Source organism: Arvicanthis niloticus, chromosome 10 (genome assembly GCF_011762505.2).
Source record: "Arvicanthis niloticus isolate mArvNil1 chromosome 10, mArvNil1.pat.X, whole genome shotgun sequence".
NCBI classification, from domain to species: Eukaryota; Metazoa; Chordata; class Mammalia; order Rodentia; family Muridae; genus Arvicanthis; species Arvicanthis niloticus.
The window spans coordinates 21760240-21787988 of NC_047667.1; the positions used below are offsets into that span (position 1 = coordinate 21760240).

General features: G+C 49.7%; 1 protein-coding gene across 18 annotated transcripts in view; it reads right to left on the reverse strand.

Moving 5' to 3' along the window:
• Nfasc (neurofascin) overlaps positions 1-27749 on the reverse strand; it is a 169748-nt gene that overhangs the window by 53611 nt on the left and 88388 nt on the right. For 7 of the 18 annotated variants that reach the window (XM_076941161.1, XM_076941165.1, XM_076941159.1 and 4 more), the window contains exons 3-9: positions 19162-19342; positions 14251-14268; positions 13366-13471; positions 11008-11204; positions 10545-10667; positions 8465-8635; positions 4566-4616 (exon numbers count right to left, since the gene is read on the reverse strand). In XM_076941161.1, coding sequence (XP_076797276.1) covers positions 4566-4616; positions 8465-8635; positions 10545-10667; positions 11008-11204; positions 13366-13471; positions 14251-14268; positions 19162-19342 — 847 coding nt within the window. The remainder of the gene's footprint in view (positions 1-4565; positions 4617-8464; positions 8636-10544; positions 10668-11007; positions 11205-13365; positions 13472-14250; positions 14269-19161; positions 19343-27749) is intronic. The other 11 variants (XM_076941160.1, XM_076941172.1, XM_076941173.1 and 8 more) reach the window with 3 other exon arrangements.

Genomic DNA, 27749 nt, shown 5'->3' on the forward strand with positions numbered 1-27749 from the left:
GGTTGAGTCTGTCCAGAGTTGTGAACCCCGTAATGACATGGAAAAGAGCACATCTCAGTCACCACACTCATTCCACACAAGAAAAGTCTACAGGAGCCAGTCTGTGACCCTCTGGACACTTCAGTCGTCCCACAGTATGCAGCAGGAACCCCAAGTGTCAGAGAAGCAGTAAGGATGGGAACAGGAAGATTATTAGCACAGGGCCCTTCTCTGGGCATCATGACACATAGGAGTGTGACCAGAGAAAAGCTACATACAGCAGCACCACACAGTATAGGGTGTGGGCTACCAACACACAGAAGTATCTTAGGGAGGAAGCAGAGACTGAAAAGCAAGCCCTGTTCAAAGGGAATGAAAGATTACCCTGAAAGTCAGAGGAAGCCATCACCGCCCAGTAAGTATTTAATAAGGGCCAAGTGCTGTGCCTCGTTGGTCTGCAGGGTCAGCATGTTTAATCCTCACAATAAATGTTACCACTTACGTGTTTTTAGCAAAGGAAACCAAGTTTCTATGAAGTTAACAGACTTGCCCAAGCTCACAAGTTCGCTGGTTTGGATTCTAAGCTGTGTTGCCATGGTTGCCTCTCAGTCTGAAGCTGGACATGTTACTTTGTCCCCATTTCTCACAGGTAGTTTCAGAATGTTTCTAGTAACTCCAATCAAAGAAACTCAAAATCCAAATCCAAGGGGTGAAGGAGAAGGGCGTTTTGTCCTCTGTGAACGGCTCCGGTCTGTTTTACTATTCTCAGCGTCTCGGATCCCAGCTTTCCTCGGAGGCAACTGATAAGCTCAGAGCCAAGAAGCTGGGAGGGAATGAAGAGGTCCAGAGCATCTCGACTGGATTCTTAGGGACCTGGGAATCTTGCAGGGGGACCATGGTGACTAGTGGTTTTACAGAGCAACAAGAAGGCTGGAGCTGAAGGGAGGTTATGTAAAACATCAGCTGTGCAGAAGGGAATCACAAAAATGTAAGGAGGATCTGGCCGGTGACTTTAGGAGCCTCTGTTCTGAAGGGAGGGTGCCTGGTTCCTCTCCTTGGAGGAGACACAGGAACCAGTAACTACCAAGGTGTAGGTAACGATTGCACGAGGCTCTATGTGTTGAAAGCTGTCTCTTTAGCTAAGACAGCTCTTTTCCCTCTGGAGACAGGGATGCTCTGCCCAATTCCAGTTCAGGTTGGGTCTACCCTGATACCCAAAACCCCCAGGATATAGATGCCAAGCTCAAACCCGTATACATTCAAGAAAAGCTGCCCAAGGGTGACTCTTGGAAGCTATGGAACATGGAGAGAGGACTCATGAATCCCCAGAGCCAGATGGTCAGTGAGGGGACATCAGAGGTCATGACCCCACTTTAATCAAATTGGCTTTAAAGGGTCAGATGAGATATAGTTTCTGGCTCTCTTGTAGTGACAAAGGTCAAAAGTGCTGACAGACTTAGCTGTTCCCATCACTCAGTGGACCACACCAGCAGAACATGGCTCAAGACCTCAGATGCCTCTGGGGACCTTTGCCCCCAGCTTTGTATGCAGCTTTCTAAGGCACCCGGACCCTACAATCAGTTTTCTTTGCTGCCTTCAATTCTCAGAACTGAGAACCAGAGACATGTGAAGCAGGCCTCCTGGCACCCCATCCCTCTTTCTGGCCCCAGGAGTGGCTGAGCAAACGGTATGGGATAGGTGAGTGCATGTGGGGCCTCTGGTCTACAAACATTTGGTGTGCCCTGCTGTTAGGAAACTTCTTCTGTGAAATTCACCTGAATCCTGCATGCAATAGTTGCAGCCTGTCTCCTTACCCAGTTCTTAGCAGAGCTCAAAAACTGGGCGGCTTTCATTTCTCTAGCGTACGCTACTGTCTCTCCCTGTGGAGTGGTTCTCCTCCTGTAAGTGCCTGCTTTTCTCTCCCGGGCCTGTCTTCAAAGTCTCCGCATCTCCCTTAATTTAGAAACAGATGGCCTATATACAATCCAGTCCACACAAAACGTCCCCCTTTACATTCAATAATGGGTTATATATTAACATTGTCAATGTGTATTGCAGCTTAGCAGCTATGGGTCACGAGCCTCTTTAACCCTTAGGACCATCTTTGAGGCTAGTAATCCACCCGTTTGACAGATGAGGGAATCAGAGTTCTGAAGCATTAAATGGCTTGCCTGGCATCACCGGTGGTATGTTCTGGAGAATGGATTTGACTGGAGGCCGTGCAGCTCCAGGTACACATTATAAAACACCTGCTTTCTGGACAGAATGAAACCCAAGTGCCTTTCTCTGCCAATCAGAGGGGAGGTGGCTTCTGGCCCATAACCAGAGGATATCAACTCTCTGTGCAGATCATTAGAACAGAGTGGTCCTGCTTCTAGAAAAGAAACATTTCATGTTTTGAGCCAAAGAGAGGTATGTACCAGACATTTGTCACTGATGATGTCCCTTGGCTAGGAGCTCTGTGTACCCAGGAAGAACTTTCTTATTCTTGTTTTTTTTCTTTCTGTCTAAAGCCATCAGCTTGGCTGTCCTTTGTTAAATATGTGCTTCTCTTAACTTTGCATCCTTCCCAGCAGCTCCAGGCTACGCCACCCCCATCCAGGTGGGGACCGAGGACCAGGGCTCCGTCTCACGCGGGCTCTGTTGGTTTCACAGTCCTGAGTGATTCTCAAATCTCACTCTCTTCTAAAAACTGCTGACCGCTGGAGAAAAGCTGGGTTATAAGGCTGAAATCACCCAGCCATCTCCCATGGATAAACAGCTTTACATTTCCCTGCCTTACACAAAGCAGAGAACTTGAGCCAGGCGACCTTTAAGGGCTCGGGATGTCAGAGCACTTTCTACAACAGATATTTGGGGTTCAATTTAGAAAAAGGCGCATTCCACAGCAGCGCCTTTGACACAGTGGTGGTTGGCTCCATTACCTTGAAAACAAACAATCCCCAGAGTCCAACAAAGGCTGCCCGCTTCCTTGGGCAGTACGTCTCAGCGTGGTTCTTGCTGCTTGGTGCCAAGTTGGAACCTCTCTTTCCCCTGGCTCTCTTTTCTCAGCCCATCCTCCACTCCAGTCTCTGATCACTGCTTTTGTTAGCAACCTCAGTAAAGACATTCCTACCTATCTGAGCTTCCAAGGATCCCCTTGGGGACCTGAACTCAATTCAGACACATAATTGATTATGGGAGCAGCTGCTTTGTCAAATCTAGCAAATACTGAGCCTAATGGCTGCTCAAGGAACACTAGACGTTCTTCAGCCACAATGAGGGGAGACTCAGGTGTGCAAATAGCCAGTTACCCCATTAATCAGATCTAGCAGGCAGCTGTGGTTTGTTAGAACTATAACTCATTGTGCTCGTTCCATGACTTGCAGATGTTGACTGGTAGGCACTGGACTTGCATGTGGGGCCAGAGGGAGCAAAGGTCAAAGGTCAGGGACACAGCTGGAAAATTTCATTTACACTCACCTGGAGAGAGAACTCTGACCTGGATTCTTAATATCATTTTCTAGAGAAACCTCTTTAAAAAAAAAGATTTATTTACTTTTATTGTATGCATATATTGTCAGCATGCATGTCTGTGCACCATGCGTATGCCTGATTCCTGCAGAGGTCAGGGGAGGATGTTGGATTCCATGAAACTGGATTATAAGTGGGTCTAAGTCACCATTTCAGTGCTAGAAATTAAACCTGGGCCCTCTGCAAGAGCAGTCAGTGCTCCTAACTGCTGAGCTGCCTCTCCAGCTTTCAAAGAGATCTGGGACCTGCCTGTGACAAAGTACTCTCAGGAAAAAAAAAATGAGGTTTTAAAGCAGGTGATTCATACCCAGACACTGAAGAGTTAACAAAAGCTGGCTGTGTTCTTTACACTACCAAACAGAAACAGGATTTCCTGTTTCCTGCTGACGGTGGACTCTCAACTATTCTCAAATAGCCTCTGTGACAGTTAAATCTGAACTGTACCCCTGCCCTGGCTCATGGTTGGTCCTCAGCTTATGGTGCTGAGGTAGTGGTGTGTGGGATGTTCAGGAGGTGTGGTCTAGCTGGTAAAGGTAATAACTGGAAGTGGGTCTTTGAAGGACATCTGACCCTCGGTTCCTGCCTTGCTTTCTGCTTCCTAGTCTGCTGTGATGTGAACAGTCTCTCAATAAACTCCTGCCAGTAGTAACCGTGTGCCTGCGTCCTGCCATGATGGACCGAAATGCTCTGAACGGTAAGCTGACACAGTTTCTCATTTCTCAAGTTGTTTTTCGGGTATGTTGGACACAGTGATGCAAATGTCCACTTTCCATCCATCTGTCACTGACCCTTAAGTCTCCGCTGAGTCCTTCATGGAGATCTCCCTTGCTTGAATCCACCTTCTGAGAATTCAGCAAATGGAGACTTGCACACTGGAGGAAACCCTTTAGATGGGCGCCCACCTCAGACTCCCACTGACCACCTTGCTCCAGGTGAACAGTGTCCTGAGGTGACCCCTTTGGCACCTGGCCTGGCCAGCTGTCCACTCTGCCACCCAGCAGGAGTTAATGTCATGGTATCAGTCAAGTTAGCCAAAGTGGATTAGGACAGGAGAAGTTACTCCTCGGACTCACCACTATATATGTCAGGGTGATTTCTTAAGGACGAGTCATTATAGGGGTTGTCTGCAATAAACAAAAGAGGGTGAGCAAACAGGGAGGCACGGAGCAGGTATGGGCACGAACACGAGGAGGGAGAGAACGGAGATGCAAAGCCACATCACAACTGAGGAGAGCGCCAGTGGGGTTTGCAAAAGAAAACGACACGGCTGGCAAAGGGACGCACTTGGTAGCGAACAGTCAACGCAAAGGAGCTCAAAGAAAACAAAGTGGTTAAGTCCTGCAAAAGAAAGCAATAATAAAACGAGATTATTTTGAAAGTAAAGATATTAGGCTTGAACTCGGCTTGGTCCATCTATACTTTGAACAAATGAGGTAAGAATTAGTGTCTTGAAGCATCTTGTAGCTTGGCTTTGAACCAGCGGTCTCCCCAGGGCCCCAGGACTCCACGTGAGAATGGCTAGAGAAAAAGGAGTGTTAATGAGACCTGCGGAGCAGCAAAGCCTGCCTGGCAGCAGCTAGACTGCATGGGGGTCGGTGTGCGTGCGTGCGTGCGTGCGTGCGTGCGTGCATGCGTGCGTGCGTGTGTGTACGTGCCCTCGTATGTCCATGCGCGCTTGTACATCCGAGCATGCGTGCGGCCAGGTGGCCATCACTGTAGACCCTGACAGACCTCTGCTGGGAGACCCTGATGGAGGTTCCTGAAGCAGAGTTTGGGTCAGGACAGCAAGATGAGCGGATGCGTGCTCTGCCTGAGACCCGAAAACACAGAGGCAGGAACTTTCTTTAAAAAGAAGTATCAGTGGCTGCCACTCTAATGTAAGTGACTAAAGAAAAGTCCTTCAGTCTTCAATGAAGACATTTTAGAACGGGACACATAAACATAACTCTGCCCTTAAGTCGCTGTTTTACTCTCTACCCACCCCATTCGAGGGTTCAAGTTCTGACAGTACCCACAGGGGAGGGAGTGTGCAGCTGACTGACTGGAAGCCAAGCAGACAGCAGGAGAAGCCAGGACACAGTCCAAACTTCCTAGGGGAGGCCAGGGACTGTGTTAGAACATTTGCATATTTAAAGACAGATCAAATCCCATCTCAAGCAATTTTAAGAGGACATAAAAGTTCTTTCCTGGGCCTGGCGTTGAATTTCACCCTTAGTCTGCTAGCAATGGGAAAATTTTCATATCCAGAACCACTTCTGATAATGTGGCTGCTGAGAAAGACCTGGCTGCTCTGGAAGTCAGTTTGGATGAATGAAGGTGGGAATGAAGGTCGGTGGAGCAGTTTCGGTACCACTGAAAAGGTTGGTGGTACCAGGTAGTGGGGCAGAGGCAGTGCTTGGAGAAGGTTCTCTTTTTCCTCTGGGGGTGGGGGTGGGGTGGGAGTGGGGTGGGGTGGTGGACGGTGGCATGCTCAGCTAACAGGGGCTCCTTCTCTTTCACTCCCATGCTCCCAGGTAGAACACATCCTTTCTCTCTTCTGGGGAGGAGCAATATGACAAGCTTGCTACAGCCGTGGGAGCATATGTAAGAGACTGACTCTGTCCTTGAGGCATTCCATTTGAACACAGGCAGGAAGTGTAGTGTGTACTCCACTGTCCTCGGCAGATACCCTCCTCTCTAACCAGGATGCCTCCTACTGTAGCAGTAAGAGCCCTTATGCCTGTCACATGGACAAAGTCACATGGCTGTCTTTGTCAGTCTGACTCAACCTGGTTACCTTATACTTCATTCTAAAACACATTAAAAATTATGTTTAGGTTGTCTGGTATTTTGATATATACACCTATATTTTAATATATGTGTGTATCTTTCTCCTCTTCCTTTGATGCAATTAATAAAAATAGTGTTATAAGACCACTTTTGTTCCCAAAGGCAAACTACAGCCAGACAGCTTGGCTTCCCACCCAGGCCAGGTTCTGACGGAGGTAAAGAAAGCCTGTGCCCTTTCTAGACAGGAAAGTCAACAGAGCCCAACTGTGCTATTTTAAGAAACTGTGCCCAATTCTGGGCTGGCTCAGATGCTCAGAACTTGTTTCCAGCCAGAGCTGCTCTTGGGAGGACTCCAGGAAGCTGGTAGCATTCTGTTCAGGTTACCAAGAAGGGTTCTTGTCATTTAGAGGAGAGAGTTTCCAATGGGACAGGCAACTTGAAGTGAAGCAGAGACAAGTATCCCTTACTGACTTCCTCTATAGAAAAGAATGCTTCTGGAAAGTTTCATAGCTAAGTGTCAGTTAACCTGAATATGCTCCCAGGCTCTTCCAGAACTGCATGGCACCTGGCGTATGCCCTGCAGCAGCAGACTGACTTCCAGCATCACCCTTTCTAGGTGGACACGAAGGCTGTGCAGGATCATCCTTCTCTTGACAGCACTGTCCCTCCTACTGGCTCCTCCTCATTGCCAGCCCTGTCCTGACTGAGGTCACTCAGAGGTCCTGGGCAGACCACACTGTCCTCCTTCATTCAGCCAGCTGGCAGAGAGTCACCTGAAGTACACTGAAGAGGCACAGCAGGCAAATCAACTTCCTTTCCCAGGGGTCTCCTAGGGATGGGTTCAGGAGTCAGAGAGCCAGGGCCTCTGCAGCATCTGGCAGGGCTTCTTGCTGGGCTTTGAGCAATCCCCTGGGCTGTCTGTCTCATCTTGGCAGACAACACCCACTGGTAAAGACAGATCACAGACAAGGAGGCAGGTGATCAGAGGAGGGACAAAGGTGTTCAGAGGGAAAGAACAGCAAGAAAAGAAAGCAAATAAGAGGAAGAAAGAACAGAAGAAAATCAGGAGGAGGAGGAAGAAAAGAAGGAGAAGGAGAAGAGGAGGAGGAGGAGGAGGAGGAGAAGGAGGAGGAGGAAGAGGAAGAAGAAGACAAAAGAGGAAGAAACCATGAGAAGCAAACTAGAGGATGATGTTTCTTATGGGAAGGCATTACATTCCTGAGGAGAGGGATGAGGTTGTGCACCTGCCCATCACCAGCATAGACTAAAGAGGCCTCCCAATGATGAACAAGGGATCTAGGCTTTTCCCCAGGGGACTCCCCAGGGCTGCATGAGCCCCTGGAGGCAGGCCTTGGGAAGCTGAGACTCAGCCTCGTTTTGACCTGTGGTACCTCCAGCCTGAAGTCCTCACATTCCTCACCATCCACAGCACAACAGCGACAGTGACATTCACAGCATGAACCAGACAGATTAGAGACGCTTCAGAAGGCCCTCTTCAAGCCATGTTACACGTCCATGGTGTAAATGAACCCAGGCAATAGCCTGAACAAGCGAAGGATCACACAGCTGAAGCTCCTGCCTGGCTTGTCCTTGTGTGCCTCTGTAGAGAGCCACCACTACTGGAGTGGGTCAGGGAATTTAAAAAAAATTTTTTTTGTATTAGTCAGAAACAATAAGGGGATAAAACTAAACCCCACAATGTGAAATAAATCTGCAGTTTATAGACACAGGACGTCCATGCGGCTCAGCAAATACACATTACAGAACCAAACACAATTTGTTCAGTGTGTCCATTGAAGCTACTATCTTATGCACTGGCTTTCTCCTGGAAACACAGGCAATCAATGACTAGAAAGGAGAGACATGAGCTGAGTGCACACCAGGGATTCCTGATGTGACAGTCACTAAATCTCTAACTCCAGGAACTTTTGCATGAGCGATGAGGGCCCCAGAGAGCCCAAGCCTGTTGAGGTAGGATAGGACTGGCCCTCAGTATGTGACTCTGATTCCTACTGAAGTACAAACACTGGCTTAGCATAGGACTACGTTTGACACAAGGCTTCTGCAGCCTCAGATGCTGCACCAGGCAGTAGCTCAGGCACAGTGAGCCAGAGAAGATCCTGGGCCAGCCTCGGACATACATGACGTGTGTTCTTAGGGACTGCGTCCTGTGGGCCCAGCCCTGAGCAGGGCCTCCACTTACTGGTGAGGACCTTGAGGGTGAAGGGATTCTTCTGTTGAATGGTGTGGGTGAAGTGGAAACGCGCGTTGCAGCTGTAGTCGGTCTGCATGTCTTGCAGCATGACGTTGGAGAAGTATAGGTCCCCATTATGACCCTGGGAGACACGCTTGTCCTGGGTGATGGGCTCCATGGCTGTGGGGAAGCAGAGGAGTGATAGGAGGTTAGCAGGTGGACTCCGTGATAATTGTCGCTGCAGTTCAGGAGACCGCATGGGATCTGGAGCTTCCAACCATTAGTCAGCTCCTCCCAAAGCTGCAGCAGGGTGTGCCCCCTCATAGGGAAGTGGAGGGCTGAATGCACACAGGGATGCATTCAAACCCACATGGACATGCTCACATTGCCCGGGTTCTGTGGCCGCCATTTTCTGATTCCCGCTCGTGCTACAATCTGACTGATCTCAGGGTCAGAGGGAGAACACAAGCCTTTGCCTGCTCCTTGAGTCAGGAATCGAGTGCACACACTCCATAGGGAGCACTGTGTAGGCAGCAAGCGATACTCTTTCATCTTTATACCTCAGTACCCAGCCGATGCAGAGCACACAAGGGCTTTCAATAGTGGGCTAAGTATATCTGAACTTGGCCCTGCTGCAGTTAATCAAAGTTTAGCCGTCATCAATTAGAAGTTGGACTTTTATTTTGTTTACCCTTAAGAGAAAGAAATGCCATTTTCAATTATAATTGAAATCAGTTGCATGGCAACTGATGGTCCACACTGTCTATTTTAAGAGGGCTTCCAGTTTCAGAGACAGTGAACCCCAGAGCGGAGAGTGAATGTCCCCACACGGGTGTGGCTGAGGATGTCAACATGGCGGGGTTTCAGGGCCTGGTGTCAACAGAGAATGGGCCCTCTAAGCTGTCGGGTCCGCTGACCCACACTCCCGCCTGATCTACGTCTTGTCCCCACAGCTTCTTTTTCATGTCAGTGATGCAACTGATGTCCCACAACAGGTGCTCCTCAGAGATCTGCTGAGGGCCTACTATGTGCCAGGTCACATGTTCCGGGGGTTGGGAAAAGAAAGACAAACCCTCAGTCTATCAGGAGAGAAAGGCAATAGATGAACCATTGTAATGTAGTGTGGGGAGGAGCATGTACTGGGGGAAGGGCGGGACTGCAGAGGGGACTTGTCCTCTAGGGGGTCCTGAGGAGAACCCTGAAGTGTGCATGTCTGTGTCAAGCACAAAGATAGACCTCCAAGGTCCTGAGGAGCTGGAGGAGTGTGTCTGAAGGCAGGAAGGATCTGAAGCCTTCCTGGAGCTGCAGGGTGAAGGGAAAGAGCTGGAGGGGCAAAAGGAGCAGGTCACAAAGGTGACTGTCCCAGGTAAAGGAGTCTGGGCTTGTCCTGAGCAAGAGAGGAGCCAGGAAAAACATGCAAATGAGGCTACCTGATTCTGTTCTTAAGGCCTAGGGAGACGCTATGGATGAGAGTGTGGGCTGGGGAGATGTTAGTGAGGACAGACACAAGAGGAGGGCCCTGAGAGCTACTCAAGGGGTGTCATGGGCCTAACTCAGCGATAAATGTGATGTCATAGGTGAGAGAAGAGGGTTGGAATCAACCAGTTGACGGCCAGCCAGCCTTCCCCATGTGTGTGAGGAGGAAGAGAGGGACGATGGCAGTGTACAGAGCCATCTTCTCAGAGCTCTGAAGCCACTGCTCATGACCACACGGTAACATCAACCTCTCTGCACAGCTGTCTGAGCCACGTGGTCACATCACATCTGCTTCTCACAAGTCAGCCTCTGGACTCAGAGTGAGTCCTCCTGCGGGTTTCCATCCTGCTGTGGCATCTCTGCGAACCAAGGCAACCTAAGGAATGGTTGTTTTGTTTTGTTGCTTATTTGGCTTTTGCTTTAAAATCCAGGGGAAGTCCGCCATGATGGCAGACATATGACGTAGTTGGTCACGTAGACAACGACTCATCTCCACATTGGTTCTAGAGCCTGACAAGTTCACAAGTAATATTAACCATCATACTCTCCATTCAGCCCAGCCACTGCACCCTCCAGAGCTGGGTGCTCGGAGAGGTCAGGATTCCACACTTACAGCTGCTCATCCAGAAGATGACGGGGGATGGGAGTCCAGGTGGGGGGTTGCATTGCAGTGTCAAGGGGGCACCCTCTTGAACCACGACAGGGTCTAGGTTTTCCTTGGGCCACAGGGGAGATTCTGGAGAGAAACAGAAGAGGGTGAAGTGCAGCTGACAGCAAAGGCTGGGCAGGCCCAAGAGAAGGGGAAATGGGAGAATGGGGGGAAGCAAGAGAGAGGACATTTGGAGTGGCACGTGAAAGGAGGGAGGAGCTTTTGGTGACAGTGGATGCTCATCTCCAGCTGCCCTCTCCCCTTCCCTCCTCCAGTGCTCAGATCAGCTGTTAAGGTTGTACTGACTAGTCTGGAAGTTTTCTTTCTAGTAATCTTTCGGGGGTGGGAGAGACCCGTGGAGAGCAAGGCCTCTTGCATGCCTCCCACCCACCAGGGAGCCAGCAGCAGCCCTGTCCCTGGCACTCACTGGACACCTGCAGGCGGATGCGGTTGCTAAGTGCAGTGCCAAATTTGTTGCGGGCAAAGCACTGGTACTCCCCTTCGTATTCCTCCGGACGGCCACCACTGCGGAAGTCGATCACCAAGGTCCCAGACCTCCTCCTCATGGACACCCTCGGGTCCTTGGCAATGTTGAAGAATCTGCTGTTGCGAGTCCAGTGAAAACTGTGGATGACAGGGGCTGGGTCAACCATAAGGAAGGGCTGGAATCGGCCGGTTCCTAGTCCCCCACTCAATGGCAGACTTCTACTCTACCTCCATATCAATGGACCCGTCCTGCCTGGGCAGAGCTACCTGATAAGCTTGAGAGAATGCAAAGGCCCCGGTCACGTCTACTGGGACCACGCATACTATGAATGCTATCACTAGCTAAGGCTGGCTACAGGTAGTAGGCACTCAGCTTCTCTGGTGGGTTCTGTTCTGTGAGCACATAACTCAGGGGTAGTCAGTGGTTTCTCAAGCAAACCAGTCAAACCCAGCGTTAGCGACTTTGTATATCTTGTGACATTCTTAGTCTCTTCCTAGGGATGCAAGGTTGCCACGTCTGCTCTGCCGTGACTTAACAGCATAATTTGCTCTGAAGCCAACATCAGTGGCACAGGCTGCCCTGTTCCTTGTTTGACAAGAGCTTCACGAAAACCCTGGAATAGCAGCATGGGACCAATCGAAGGGTAGCTTTGAATGGACCGGCAGGCTATGGAAACAGGGCCGTAAAGGGCCTAAAATGCTCCTATAGGCCTAGGGGAGAGTGCTTTTGCCCAGTATGTGCAAGGATCTAAGTTCTACCCTTCATATGAAAAGAGAAGAAGAGGAGGAGGGGAGGGAAAGAGGGGAGGAAGAAGAAGAGGGAAAAAAGATGAGGGAAAGAGGAAGAAGAGGAGGAGGAGGAGGAAGAGAAGGCATCATCATCACCACCATCACCATCATCACCGTCCTCATGTCCCTCAGCTTGGCGTTGAAGCCAGCAGCACTCATTCTTGGCTCCCTGTGCTGATGTGGTAGAGACACAAGAGGCAGGAACTGTGGCGGATACTCAGAATCCTTGTCCCCCCTCAGAGGATCCATGTGGAAAAGACCAATCTTGTTCTCAGCTCACCATTCGCTTGACTGCCTCACAGAACCCAGGGCCAGAGCAAACCTCCCCCACTGCATTGTCTGAGACACACTCTGTTACTCTGAGAACGTAACATTATTTAACATCTTCACCTTGTTGGCAGACACAGAGCTGGCCTTGGTAGTCAGGGAGTGGGTCTAAACCCTGTTCTACCCCTGCTTCAGTTAAGCTGGTGACTGGTGGTGAAGGCATTAAAATCTCCCCCTCTTCTCAGGAAGACACTGGCTCTGCCACAGAGGAAGAGGGGAGAATGAATAAGACCATGTAGCAGCACAGACCAGTCTGGATAGGACAGGCTTCTCCTTCCTGTCTACTGACTTCTTTGAGACAAGCAAAGATAAGCTGAGAATGAAAGCCTCGAGTTAGCTAGAAATAGGGACTTCCCATAACCTGAACATCAGGTGGATGATGGTCACCCAGAACAGTCAGAAAATGACATCTAGCTGGGTCTAGCGGCACATACCTGAAACCTACTACTTAGGAAGGGAGACTGAAGCAGGGGAATGATGAGTTTCAGGCCAGCCTAGGATACACACTGAGATTCCTGGGTTTCACTTTAACAGAAACAAGCCATTCAACACCTTCGAGCCTGGTTTTCTTATGAGATAAACTTACTGAAACTGGTTAAAAAACCCCTAAAAACAAGGGCAGTTCTGTGGTTGGTTTGCCTGTTTCCCCTCTGGAGGAGGAAATGGAGGCTCAGAGCTTGGAAGCAGCATTCTCACTGACCACACAGTGATAGCACCCTCTGCTCAGCTGTTTTAAGCCACATGGCCACTTCACACCTGCTAATCAAAAGCGAGCCCTCCTGTATGGGACCTGGTGGGTGTCAATTTTCTTTGGATGGATGAGCCAAACATTTAAATAAAGAGTCATTTTACTTCTACTTTGTGTGTGTGTGTGTGTGTGTGTGTGTGTGTGTGTGTGTGTAGTGGAGTATCTGTGGGGTTATGTACAAGTGACCGCCTGTTCCTGTGAAGGCCAGATGCAGTGGCCTCCTGGAGCTAGAGTTACAGGTGCCTATGAGCCACCTGACAAGGATGCTTGGGATTGAACTCAGGTCCTCTCCAAGCACAGTACTCACTCTTAACCACTGAGCCATCCCTCCAGCCCTATGCCGAACTTTTCAGTTGCTTGCCTTCAGTATAACCGAGATGAGGAAAGTGACTCTTTTCAGTGGTGGCTTTTCAGGCCCCTTCCCCGTCCACTCACCTGGGGGCAGGGTTGCCTTTAGCTTCACATTCAATCAGGATGTTATCACGTGGGTCCACGATGTGGTCCTTCACGGACTGCTTGGTGATAGTTGGGGGTTGGGTCACTGCAACAGGACACACGTGGCAAGGGTAAGAACTGTGGAGACCTGCCCTGACCTTCCTTAGGGAGCGGCTAAAGTCAAGAGCATTAGGAGCAAACCTGAGCAAGTGGGCAAGCAGGCAAGCATGAGAAGTACCCTATTCTAACAATGCCATTTCTTAAACAAGGGTTTTAGGATAGGGATAGACGACAGAGTTTAATCATAGAAATCCCTTTACAAAGATCCAGCATCCCTCTAAACAAGTGAAAACCAGGCTTTCTTCCACCAAAGCTCACATACCAGTGCCCAGCACACTGGCCAGGGCACAACAGAGAATTTAACAGTTCCTGTTAAATGCGTGCTGAATGGATACAGAACAAAACCACCCATGACTGTAGAACTTACGGCCGAGATGGTTCTGAGCCACGAGTCTCAACAGATGGCCAGACTGTCGAGACGAGAGCCAAAAGAGGCTTCAGTTCCTTAGAGTTTCCCAAGGGCTTCCCTGTGTACCAGCAAGCTGGTGTTCTGCCCAGGGGTGCAGTGCCAGCCACCAGTAGACGAAGGAGCTGCAGTTACTAAGGAGTATCCCAGCTGCCAACTATAGACCTTCTGACCACCTACCTGCCCCCCCTTTCCTAGCAAAGTTCTCTTCCATTGGTAAAGGACTCACTGTAGGGTTCTAGGCTGGATCAGGCAGCCAAAGAGGCCATTGATTTCAAGTCTAGCCTTCTCCCCTGGCCTTTTCCCAACCTCCCACCTCCCAGGGGCTCAAGGGCATTAGAGGCACACCAGGCACTTACGCTCATTCTGAATGCTTGCTGTTAGTTCCAGTGGGTTAGCATTGGGAGGGGGAGAGAAGGAGAACACTGTTATTGCACACAACTGATCAGCTGTCTATCGGGTGTTGTCTTGCTCTAGCATGCAAGGCTGGGCTGTGGCAATATGGGAACAGCACTGGGCATGGAGGCTTCTCCCAGATGCAGAGTCTGGCAGAAAGGCCAGGTGAGGCCAGAGAATGGACACAGCAAACAAATACTTCATGGAAAAGGTATTGTATCCACATAGTGGAGAAGACCAGTGGCCAAAGGGAGATGTTACCAGGCAAGTTCAAATATCCTTAAATGACAACACTGTCTGAAAGAGACTCTTCAGATGCCTCCTGCAATTTCACACCATTGAGGGATGGGGGAGCCTTGGTGCATAGGGTCAGCATAGAGGGGCTGGGGAACAAGAGGACTTGAACCACTTCTATGGGACAAAGGCCCAAAGTATAGAAGCTCTGAGAGTCCAGCACCTCACCCCCTCACCACACTGCTTCTCTCTAACAAAAAAAATACGTTCTACAAAAAAAATCCTGTTCCTGAATGACAGAATCCTGGCATGTGGCCAAGCCCGCCGCTCCTTCCTGTGTCTCTCACAAGCGGGACAAAGAGGTAGGCTATACACATCCTTACCAGCCCCAACTGATCTCATGAGCCCTGTACAAGTGTGTCCTTGCTTCTCACACTCTAACAAGCAGATGAACCACCATCAGACAGAGAAGACGCAGGCTCTGCCTCAGATAATCTGCTGTAGCGCTCGGATTCTATCTTGTTTCTGTCCATGCTGGGGATGGAACCCAGGGCCTTACCAACATCAGGCGAGCGCTCTCACAGTGGCACTGCATCCACTCTAAGTCTTACAATTCTGACAAATGCCTAGATGGTGCTGAGACCTATGAACCATGCTGTTAGCAGCAAGGTTTTAGATGTGGGAGACAAGGCTTGGATGAAACAGATGTGGAGAAAAGACAACAACATGTCTCTAGGACTCTTTGGTGTCTTTCCTTACAATACCAGGAGGGAGCACCATGAGACTCTCATGTCACTCGGGTGCATGGGGACCTTGGGCTGCCTTTTTCAGAGTGAGTGCTGTTGGGGAGAGCAGGAGGTAGTGTGCTTTAAAGCAGAGTCCTGGTGAGCTTGATGCTGTCCCACCAGAGTGAAGAGATTTGGAGGAGGTGCAGGCTCAGAAAGGGCAGTCTGCAGGGAGCCAGGGCTCACCTAGGCCCAAGAGAGTCACAGGAGCAGAGAACAGAACATGAATAAGGGAGGGCATGGCAGGAATGAGCAGGCCACTGTGCAGGCTGCCAGCAAAGGAAAGGCTTCGTGGTACGGCTTTTAGAAAGGTTTCACGAGCTAGGTGGTGTGACCCTCTGAGTAATGAGGGGACACTCTGCTAGTCACCTGTCCGGGTCTGCCTGGGCTGGAAACAAACAAATGAAAAACCCTACAGGAAAGTCAACAAGGCTCTGAACACAGGCTCTGCTGTGTTCCCTGCTTTGGCACCTTCACTTGCATGTGGTTTTCCTCTCAAGAACAGCTATTCTAAAAAGACTGAGATATGGTGTGGCTGGCACAGGAGGGGATAAGGAAGAGAGGGGACCAGTCTCCAGACAGGCAGGACTGACACTTAAGCACATTCCTTTTAATTTCCAGCTGGCCTCTGGCTTCATTTCAGGACGCAGTGATGCCTCTTGGTCCTCATGTACCTCCACTCCCAGGCTCTGGTCCTCTTTCAGAGCATCTTGAATTCAGAGGGTGGTCACATGGCTCTGGTCCTGTAGATGCTGGCTTCAGAGACAGATGGGTACTAGTTTTCCCAGAGGTTGTTGCAGAGCTTTTGAAATCCATCCTTAGAAGTGAGTCAGCTGGGTGCAGGTCTCATGATGCTACCATCCCTGGCGGTGTGGACAAGGGAGAGTGTAGGTACTTCCTTGAGTGGAGATTCCCAAGTCAGATAAGAACTGACTGATTACTGTCCCCAGCTTGTGCTGCCTACCTGACAAGGGCTTCTTCAGCATCTGCTTGCCTAATGGGACAATGACATCTCAGTCACCACTGTGCTCCCAAGGGATTTATTGCTGGGACAGAATCAAGACAAATCGTGGTGGTGCCGGTGACAGCCTGTCTGAGGACAAGGACAACAGTGCTTTTCTCTGTCACCCCACAGCATGCTCTTTCCTTTCACAGAGCTTGCTGTCTGCCGATGTCAGGTGGAGAGTGAATTTGCTCTTTTGGTTTCAGAAGAAAAAGATAGTTCAATCCATCTCTGTTGGGGTGAGCCTGTGTCTGCCCTGACTCCAGGGCTCTGTCTTTATATCCTTTTCTTTCTGGGCTCTGGTAGTTGATTTCTGGGCTCCATCCTGGGAGGATGGAAGTTGGGGGATGGGTGTGTTACATCCCATAGCCCTGTTTGGATGAGGTTGGTGAGCGTCTCTCCCTTCTGCTGTCCTTTCTACGGGCTCCTAGGAGGAAATGCTGATTCCCTTGAGTGGAAGGGAGAAGGAAAATACTCGCAAGCTCCCAGAAAACTCACTTTTTGGCAAAGCCACGCTGGCTGATGAGGTGACCCGTTACGTTTTTTCAAAGGTCACGCTGTTCTCCTCCGGGCTAATGGAAGAGAGGTGGCGTGTGACTTTGCTGGCAAGGCATTTGGAGCCAGAGGATGGGCACTTCAATAAGGGATTGTGCAGCCTCCCAGGGTGCTGCTCCAGAAAGCTGCTGTGCCAAGCCCCAGAGTGGAAGCAGTGTCCCTGCTCTAGAGGCACAGAGAATGCCCTGAAGGGACAAATGAGGGAGACACCTGGCAAACCAGTCTCCAGCCCAATACCCTCAGCCCCACCCTGTCAACAAAGGGTGTACACTAGAAACACCTGAATTGTCCCAATCCCAGAGCTCAGAGAATGTGGAAAGGGTAGTGGCTACGCCTGAGGAGAAACCAGCCAAGGAAGTCCTTGCCCTTGCTGTGTCGTTTTGAGTTCAGTTTTGCAGATGAGTCATTGAGATGCGGGAGGTAGGGAGGTGCAGTGTTTTATGGGGTGTCCATGCCGACAGCCCAGACCAACTACAGCCACGTGGAGATAGATTCCTCCCAGGGAGGCTACTGCCAGGAGGCTACTGGCTCTGTCTCTTTCCTGCTTCCTAACATGTCAGCTAAGGGCAGCACCTGCATCCAGATTCACTGTGAAAACCACATGCAGTGAGCTCAGCAGAGCTCCGAGGTCCCTGTCCACTGACTAAAAGGTCCAAAGATTAAAAAGAAGAAGGATCAGCATGCCATAGCAGAGTCAAAAGATGCAGACTCCATTCTGACTTTATCACCATGAGAGGTGTGATCCTAAGCAAGGAAGGGCCTGGTCTGTGTGTGTATACATCGTAAAAGGATGGGTCCTCCCTAGCCTCCGCCAGGAAGGTGGGATGAGGAGCACGTGGCGAGAAAGTCAGGGCCGTCAGCCTTCTGCCTCAGGCAATATGTGGGCTTCCTGTTGCATCTCCATCTTCAGTAGGGCTTGGAAATCCATATTTTTCAATATAGAAGTCCATACCATTTGTTTCTGTGTTTGCTCTGCAGGTGCCCCTCCCCTACCAGCCCTGGGCATCTAACAGCAGGTAAGAAACAGCAGAAGAGAAATGAGCCTTCACCGAGTTCTCGATAACCCAATTTCCTCTGCACCCTCCTCTCAAGGGACACACCCTTATCACGATGCTTATTAGATTGTCTGCCCGGCTGTTAATGAGAATGCTCCTTGAGCCAACCGCAGACGGTCACCATGGGAACGCCTGTCTTGAAGCTCTCCTCTCCTGCTCCTTCCGTGTGTACACACTCAGGCAGCAGCCGTCATGCCCAGCTTGCTTCTGGGATCAGTTCATAGTTGTTACTGGTCTCTGTCATCCGGAAGTGTAGGCTCCTCTTGGATAGCTGTTACTGCGGTGGAAGAGGTCTGATTTTTTTAGCGCCCTGTGGAGCCTTCTTGGAGGCCACCTTCATCTTCCACCTCCTTCAATCATCTGTTAACTGGAGAGTGCCCAAGTCTGTCTTGGGATCACATGGGCTTCATGAATTCCTTGAGGCAGAGAACAGAGGGCAGAGCTGCCATACCTGTACCTTAGGGTGAGGATGCTAAGAAAGACATCCACCGCAGGTGTCAGAACTGTGGCAAAGGGCACATGCTTACAAACAGGGCCAAGGAACAAGGCGCCGATCAACAGCCATCAGTGAATACAGCAATAGAGTCCATAGATAGAGACCCAGACATTAGCTCAGCATGGCAGGTTCAGATAGGGCTCCACCAGCAGGGGTAGAAATGACTTCCTCCTTCCCCTTTAGTACCCAGGGAATACTGGAACAGAAAGAACCTGTATCTGGCTCTCCTATGGTAATGCAATATGGTTAATGTCTCATTTGGCTGTGTCTTTTACAAAGATAATGCCTTTCCTAATCCTCTACCAGGTTATCCACTGTCTTCCTTATTACCCCAACCACAACTGGGCATCAGCTCTGGTGTGTTAAGTCAGACAGACTAATTAGGACAGCCCACCACACGTGGTCCTGGAAGCTGCCTTCAGGAAGGGTACGTCAAGGCCATGGCTGTGAGGACGTTAGTAGAGGGAACAACTCCAGGTGGCTCTCAGCATCCTAACCTGGGTTATCCTTGGTTCCACTCAACAGGTCCCAGGCAACACAGACACCAACCAGCTTAACCAGAGCCCCAGGAAGAGGCTCACACCCAGCAGAAACCTACGTCAAGTCTTTTGAGAAAAACCCAGCTCTGAAGCCTGGAATCTGCTATTACTCTCTACCTCCCTCACCTGCACCTCCCTGACCTCTCTCCCCAACACCCATTCCTCTATGATCAGGAGTAAAAGGGGAAGAGAGGGCACAGAACTCACGATCCATCGGAATCTCAATGGCCCCTCCGAGGCTGAGAAGGAAGAAGATGAGGGCTACATGGACCCAGGGTGGCGCCTGCTGCCTGGCCATCCTCAGCACCAGGCCCTGCTCCCTGCTGCCCAGCCCACAGGCTCTCGATGCCTTGTGCCGCTCTATGTGGGCTTTCCGGACAGTGCTCAGCTGGAGAAAGAAAAAATGACAGCAAATTAGTTTCTCTTGAATTCATTTCTGCTCCCAGGGTCCCCAAAGACTCAAGAGGCCTCTTGCTCACAGAGCAGGCCCTCTAGACCAGAGTTTCTAACCTTGGAACCCAACAGTCCGTGGAGTGGGAACTGACTGGTATATTGTAGTGTTGGAGGCATCTCTGGTCTCTACCCATCCAGTGTCAGCAGGGCTCAGACAGTCCTGATGACAATCAAAAATATCTCTGGACATTGTTGCTTGTCCCAAGAGGACAAATCCACCAGTAATTGAGACCCACTATGTTAGAAAAACAGCCCTGCACAGAGCAGTCACGAAAAGACAAACTGGCCTACGGGCCTGGAAGAAATATACCAAGCTCAAAGCCTCCCTGGACCATCTGCGGAGTGTGCCTGGAGGTGTCTGGGTAAGGAAACAAAAATAAGACCTCAGTGATGTTCTTTGGTCCCATGAAGAAGGGGGAGGACTGTCCAAGGAGAAGTCAACACTCTGAGACTGCCTGAAACTCCAGCCTGCCAGAGTTACAGGGCCAAGCCAAAGGGCAAGGGAGCAGATTACAGCTCCAGAATGGCCCCAGCTTCCCTCAGCATACATCTGTATCAGCTAGACACACAATTCTACCCTTGCTTTATTTAGCTAGAACCTGAAGCCCAAAGTGAACTGTGCACACACCCATTCATCCTAAGTAGGTAGAGAACAGGGCCTGGGTTACAGCTCCTCAGGACAAAACCGTTGACATGGAGTCCTGAAGCAGGAAACATCACCAGTCATCACCTCCCCATGTCAGAATGAAAGATTCTGGATCATATTCATGTCAGCAACCAGCACTAACTCCTTCCCCATTTGTGTGTGTATGTGTGTGTGTGTGTGTGTGTGTGTGTATCTGGCCTCTATCTACCTCCCTCCCTCCCCATGCACACCTCTTTAGTTTTGACCACCAGTGTTCCAGGCTAGAGCGGCTGCAACAGCTTCCTAAGTAGCCTTGCTGCTCCTATCCCCCCCTCTGCCCTTCATTCTCCATCTATAACCAGAATTGTTATTTCTAAAGTACAAATACAAACACGCCATTTCTAGATACCTCTCACTATTGTCCCCAAGTTCAAGCTAACCCCCTTTACTGGCTGGAAGCTTTTATCCACGTGCCTATCTGGTCTTTCTCAGTCTCCCCTGGCATGCTGCTCCCGCAGGATCTCAGCACAGGGTGTCTTGACCACCGACCTAGGAATGACTGACATCTATGCAGGACGGCCTGTGATCTTGGCCTCTTCCCTTAGGATCTGCCAAGTGTCACTTATCTGTTCCACATTCTTGCTTCCACTTCCACAATGGCACCCTTTGCTTTGCATTCATCCCAAAAAAGTCACGTGATGGCTCCACATGTGGGAAAGTTTGTTTATTATCCAGACTCAGGAATTACCACAGTACCAAAGACAGAGTAGCCCCTCAGAGTATGTGATGGACAGATATGACGATGGGTAAGAAAATGAACGAGTGAGCAAAATAAATGAAATAAGCTACTTAGATGGCATTGTTTTAAAAGCTATTTTTATTTTTATTCTTTGAGAATTTCATAAACTATATTTTGAATACATTCATCCTCTCCCCCACTTCCCCCCATACTCCCTCTCCCTTCCCCTCCTTACCTACCCAAGTTTGAGTTTTCATCTTTATTTAAATCCTATCCAGTCCAGTTTGTGTCGCCCAGCTACTCCTGGGAGTGGGTCTACCCTCGCCCTACTAAAGGTCACATGGTTAGAGAAAACCGAGTTTCTCTCCCAGCAGCCATTAAATGCCAACAGCTCCTCAGCAAGTGGCGGAGTTTGTGCTCATCTTCTCCCACTCTGTGCTGGAATTTGGTCTGGCTGGAGCTTGCACAAGTCTGGCGTGCACAGGTCAGGCGTGCACAGGTCTGGTGTGCACAGGTCTGGTGTGCACAGATCAGGCGTGCACAGATCAGGCTTGCACAGGTCAGGCGTGCACAGGTCTGGGGTGCACAGGTTTGGCGTGCACAGGTCTGGGGTGCACAGGTTTGGCATGCACAGGTCTGGGGTGCACAGGTCTGGGGTGCACAGGTCAGGTGTGCACAGGTCAGGGGTGCACAGGTTTGGTGTGCACAAGTCTGGTGTGCATGTTGTTCACAGTCACTGTGCATTCACATTTGCAACTGCTCTGCTGGGTCCAGAGCACAGTTACCATGATGTCATCTACCATTTCTACCACTTCTGGCTCTTACAATCTTTCCATTCCCTCTTCTGTAAAGATTCCTGAGTCTGGGCAGGGGGAACAGTGCATGTGCGTGTGCGTGTGCGTGTGCGTGTGCGTGTGCGTGTGCGTGTGTCTGTTCCTCTAGAAAACCACCAGGTGGCATAAGAAAACACAAGCTTGTGAGTAACTAAGATGGGAAAATATCTCCTTCCTTATAGGTCAGACACTGCCAGGAAGCCAATGAGCTGGAAGAAGACAAGAGAGCAGAAAATCTTCCAAGGACAGACCCCTTGGCTAGGAGGCATCCCACGGGTCAAGTCACCAAGATGGCTCTTACACTGTCCTCCAGAGAGGCCACTGATGTTTGTGACTTTAATTTTGTTTCAAAACTTATTTTTAATGATGGTTCTTAAAGGTTTTAACCTCCCTTTATCCCACCACCCACTAGAAGTAGTAGAAAAGAAAGAATACGGGGTGGGGGTAGGGAGTGGACCCGTTCAGAAAGGTTCTTTTAAGCAACTCCTATCTATGTTATCTGGAAATCGGCAGTTCAAAGGTTAGCAGCGGCAGCTCAATCCACTTGCAAACACTTCACAGATATACCAGCAGTCTAGTTTGGTAGAGTCAGGATAGCAAACAGAAACCAGCAGCAGTGGCACTACCTAGCAGAGACAGCCAAGCCTCAGCCTCAGCACCAGTCAGCAGGAGGGACCAGAAGGAATACCAGGAGAAGTTCTTGGCTGTGTCTCTCCCAGTAAAGATGCAAGACCCACAAGCATTGCATAGCTACCTCTGGAAGCAAGCCTAGCTCAGCCTCCTGACTTGTACGGTGAGTCCTATTTATACTCCCTCCAAATATCACGTGTCCTCCATGGGTCTTGCCTTAGCATGTGCGTCTGTCTCAGCTGACATCACTCTGACAATCAGTCTGAGTCTGCAGAAGCAGCAAGAAACTGCAGCACACCACCAGAAGTTTTTGGTGCGTTTCACTCCATGGAGTCCCAACAAACGCAGCTCAACTACTTGATGTAAGAAGGACCAATACATGTGTGTTGTTAGCAAAGAATCCTTCCTCACATGTCCTTTCACATGCTTGCTTTAGCAGAACATCCTTTCTCCTGTGTCTGCTTCAGCTAAACTTCCTCCATAAGTTTGCCCAGCAAAACACCATCCAACTGACTTTCCAAAGAATCCTTAAGTTTCTACTTCAGATGCTTCAGCTATACAGACCAGCCTAACTCTCTAGCCCATGCCCCAGCATGGAGAGAGCTTACACCAGGGAAGGCGTGGGCTTCCTTCAGGGAAGGCATGACAGGGAGATCTCAGTTTGGGCTCCCTGACCACCATGGCAGGACCTGCCAAGTAGCAAAAGTGATGGGAAAGGGAGGGGTATTCATTCTGAGAATCCATGGAGCCAGGAAGCCAGAAGCTATTCATTAACCAGAAATACATTGGCAGGAAAAAGCCCAGCTGTTGTGGATGTTTGAAATTCACAGTTTAACAGCATCGTAGATAAAGGACATCAAGACATCAACCACATCCTGCTGCCTGATAAATCCCTCCTCCTTCATTCTTGGGAAGAAAGCTCAAAGGTTACTTGATGTTATAGGAGATACTTGATTTTAACTATCTCTTCACTTTTCAGACGAGGAATCAAGAGTCGAGGAGAGCAAGTGACGTGCTTAGAATCACCCAGCTGTTGGTGTGAGGTGTCCTGCCGCCCAGACCAGGACTTTTCTACCCAGGTTCCTTGTCTTTGTTACAGAGAAAAGCCTCAAAGTGAAGATGCTATCTTAAAAGGCAGTGCATAGTCTGGCAGTTTTTCCAAAACTAAAACAGAAGACTGTTCATGACCCTTTAATTTCACTCCGCGGATTGAATCCTGCTCCAAGGATCTAAATCAGGTTCCTAAACAAGTACATGTGTACAACTTCTGTCATTTACACGGCCAAACAATGGAAATCGCTCAGACATCCATCTGTGGGCAGATGAAGAAGGGGATTTGGGTTCATGCATACCATGGACTAGTATCCAGCCAGAGAAAAGAATGAAACGCTGACGTATGCCAGAATGTAGAAGAATTCCACAAACACAACCAGCCCACACTGTCACATACAAATAACCCCAAGTATAGATTTCACAGAAATAGCCAGAATCAGTAATTGCCAAGGCAGAACACCACTGGTGGCAGCCAGACCCTGGGGGAGGCCCAAGGAGTGACAGCTAGTGGCATGGGTTTCCTCTGAGACAAGGATGGTTTGAAACTAGACAGATGGTAGTTCACGCACACATTGTGAATGTCACTAAATTGAGAACTTGAAATGATTTAGATAAATTTCACATCAATAGCAGAAAGGTATAATATTGGTCTTATAACATCCTCACAGAGATGAAGAGGTGGCAGAAGAAGGGGAATGACTGGGAGTGTAGACACAGCCGCCCTCAGTGCAGAAGGCAGGTACATGCTGTGCAACCCGGAACACAGTGAGGGGATTTCCATCTCAGTGGGGGTGGGGCTTAGAGCTCTGGCACTGAGCATGGAAGACCCCATGCACAGAGGGTAGAGGGGCCACCAGGGTCCTCACATCAGCAAGGCCTACAGTTTCCCAGTCCAATAACCAGGGAGAAAGGGACAAGGGGGCAGGGTTTCTGACCTACAGCAATGATGTCTGCATCTGTAAAGACTGCCTGCTTGAAGTTCAACCACAGGGGCATGGCCATAACTGCATGTTCATACGATTCCATGTGTTTGTGGAATAGTTTCCATCTACATAAGTAATCGAGATATTCCCCAAAGACATGCCCCACGGCCAACCTAATCTAACATTTAAACTCCTCCCAGGCTATTCTAGGCTATGTCCAGTTGACAAGAGAAATTAACCATCACAAGGGGTTAATGTATAAGGGAGATGATGGGGGTATGAGCTCTGGTAAGAGCCCCATTGGTGGGATGAGGAAAGCCTAATTCCCTACAAGGAAAGTGAAGGAGTGAAGGAGTGAGGGCAGGTGGAGGCCACCGACATTTATTTATTTATTTATTTATTTCTCTCTCTCTCTCTCTCTTTCTTTCTTTCTTTCTATCTTTTTTCTTTTTTTTTTCTTTTTTTTTTTTTTTTTTTTTTTTTTGGTTTTTTCGAGACAGGGTTTCTCTGTATAGCCCTGGCTGTCCTGGAACTCACTCTGTAGACCAGGCTGGCCTCGAACTCAGAAATCCGCCTGCCTCTGCCTCCCAAGTGCTGGGATTAAAGCCACCGATATTTCTGAATGTTGGAAGAAATGAAATGTTATCACTTAACTTCACAGAGGTAAAACCAGGACTAAATAACTGGAGGCTTCAGAGAACAGGTGCTTTCCTGAGTTGCAGGGAGAAGCCACCCATCAACCATAGCCCCCCTCACACACACACCATCCATGAAAAATAAACCCAGCCAGAGAAGAATGGCTGGGTACCGTTTGAACATGCAGACTTCTGAACTTAAGCTTCCAGGGAAGGGCCTAATCAGGTCTTAGATCTTTTCACCTTGTGAACATAAATGGCAAAGAGCCTCTGCTGTCTTGTTTCGGAACAGTCCACGCCCTTGAGGGACCTGCCTGGACATCTGTGAGCTTCCCGAGAGACTCAAATTCAAAATGTCTCAGATGGGCACATGTGAATTTGGTCATGATATCCTGCTAGGGAAGATGCTGGCATGGTGGCTCTTGGGTCAGTGGTGACACTCCTAGTCACACACTCAGACTCCCTGCTTTAATGCCATCCCTCTCACAAGGTAGAGGTCCCCAGCCTCAGAGTTCCCTTTGCCCTTCTCTTCCGAAATATGGAGAAAATCCCAACCCCTACCCCAGAAGCATTTCCTTCAGGAATCACACAGCATGTGCGGTGCACACAGCAAAAGCGTCACACTGGCTTGCTGCTGCCACAGATCAGGATTTCCCACAACGGGTGAGTAGTTGTGAGAATTACCCACTTATTGTCATGGCTTGCTTTTCTATTTCTCCCTTTTGTTTTTCTGGGCCCTGGTTGTCGTGTCTCCCCCCACCTCCCACCCCCCAGTTTGAAGGCCCCTGGTGTTGACTCTACAAGCTGTCCCTGGCAGATGGAATAGGTGCCTGCAGCTCCCTTCTTCAAGCTGTCATCCCCAGGAGCCCCCCCCCCCCTCAGCCCAGTCTCAGGCAGGCTGTGACAGTGGTCACAATATGTCTGAATTGACAAAGACAGGCAGCCTGGAGATATGGCTCAGCTGGTGGCTCTGGTCCCCTGAGCGGTAGCTGCCAGAGACTTTCAGTCAGCAGGCAGCAGACAGTCACTCATGCTGCAGCCCCACTGGTCAGGCACTGAGCTGGGGAACTCACATGAGGGTGGAAACAAGGTTGATCCACGCTCATGGACCCCACATTTCCAAGGGGTAATGAATGGAAAATAAATTGGCAATGACCAAAATGAAGTGACCAGAAGGCTTAAGCTCAAAAATGAAGACACACACACACACACACACACACACACACACACACACACACTATAGAAGCTTATTGAGCAGGTGCAGAAGTGGGGGATGCCCTCCCATAGGCGACTGCATCAATTGACTGTAATACATAAGGGTGATGGAGCATCGTTCAATGATGAACAGACATGAGCTCTGAAGTCACAAAGAGACGGAGAAGCTGCTTAAATGGACATCACAAAGAGAATGAGTCCAACTGCTTGGCATTCCGAAAAAGTAAGATACAGAGTTAGTAAGATCAGAGGGTGCGGGAGGTGGGAGACACGACTCTGTGGCATACCTACTTGTTGACTGTGGGCTCATGTCAGTGCAAGCTTTTCAGACCCAAGAAATACACAATGCTAAGTGTGAATCCTGCTGGATCGGGGGTTGTGGTGACAGTGGTCTGTGGCTCTGGGGTTGTCAGTGGCATCCAGCAAGAGATAAGGTTGATGGGAAGGCTCGGCAGTGGGGTCAGGGAATGTGTGAGAGCACATGTCTGTAGCAGCTCAGTTCTGCCATGAACCTAAAGCCAGTCTTTAAGATTTAAGTTTATTAAGAAGTCCCAGTACGATGGTGGGAGAGCATGGGTTAAGGAAGGCCTTTGGTGATATCTGACTAAGGCCTGAGAGGCAAGAAGGGTCAGTCTTGTAAAGATGGGTCAGAACAAGTGTCCTAGGTAAGGAGAACTGCTTGTGCCAAGGTCCTGTGGCAGCCAGTGGACTGGTACATGCAAGAACCTGAAAGAAGCCAGTGTGGCTATTGAAAGAGTGAACGTGGATGAGGTACCTGATATTGTCTGGGAGACAAAGGCTTACCCACAGAGGCCGCTGACGGCCAGACTCAGAAGCTTAAACTGTATCACAGGCATTCCAGAGTCTCAGCAGGAATGATGTGGTGGTAAAGGCCACTCTAGCAGGACCAGACTGAAGCACAGTGCCACCTATGCAGCCTCTGGGTGAGACCAGTCTTCAGTGTCTAGCCTCATATCACCCAAACCTGGTACAGCCTGCTTTCCGGCAATGCAGGGTCTTGTACTATGCTGAGGGGTGAGGACGGAGCTGATACTTTCTCAAGACCATCGATACCCCATCTCACAGCAGATGAGTGGAAAAGTCTGAAAGAGCTTCAGGAACCTGTCCCAAGGGAGGCCTAGGAGGAATCTGGGCATCCTCTGATCCCACAGCTACTTCACTGGGATGGGTACGTAAACTGGATCTTATTCCCAAAGCCTAGTTTACTAAGAGGCCAAGAGCTTTGGCCAATGCTGGTCTGCTCTTCAGGCGCAGAAGCATTGGAACTAAGTGACCATGAACTCCATCCTCAGAAAGCGTGAATCCAAATACCCCTTTCTTCCTTCAAGTCAGCTTTCTCCGTACTCGTCACAAGGATAAAAAAAGAATCAACATGGTCGGTGACCTCAGTTTCCCCCTTCAAACCTCTGCTTCCATCTCAAGACCAAGCAGCAAAGCTGTGTGTGTTCCTCATCACCTAAGATGCCCTGCTGTCAGGAAGTCCTCCAGATTGTCCACACTCGGAGTCTTGCTTTCTCCCTGATGAAGCCTGCCCTGGGACAGGGCATGCAAAAGATGGAGGCTGGCTCTTGCTGGGGTAGCTTGGACTTAATAGGTTCTCCCGCTCACCCCCATTCTGGGTGGTCAGTCCCATTAGTTCCACGTTCTTCTTACACAAATCTGTCTTCC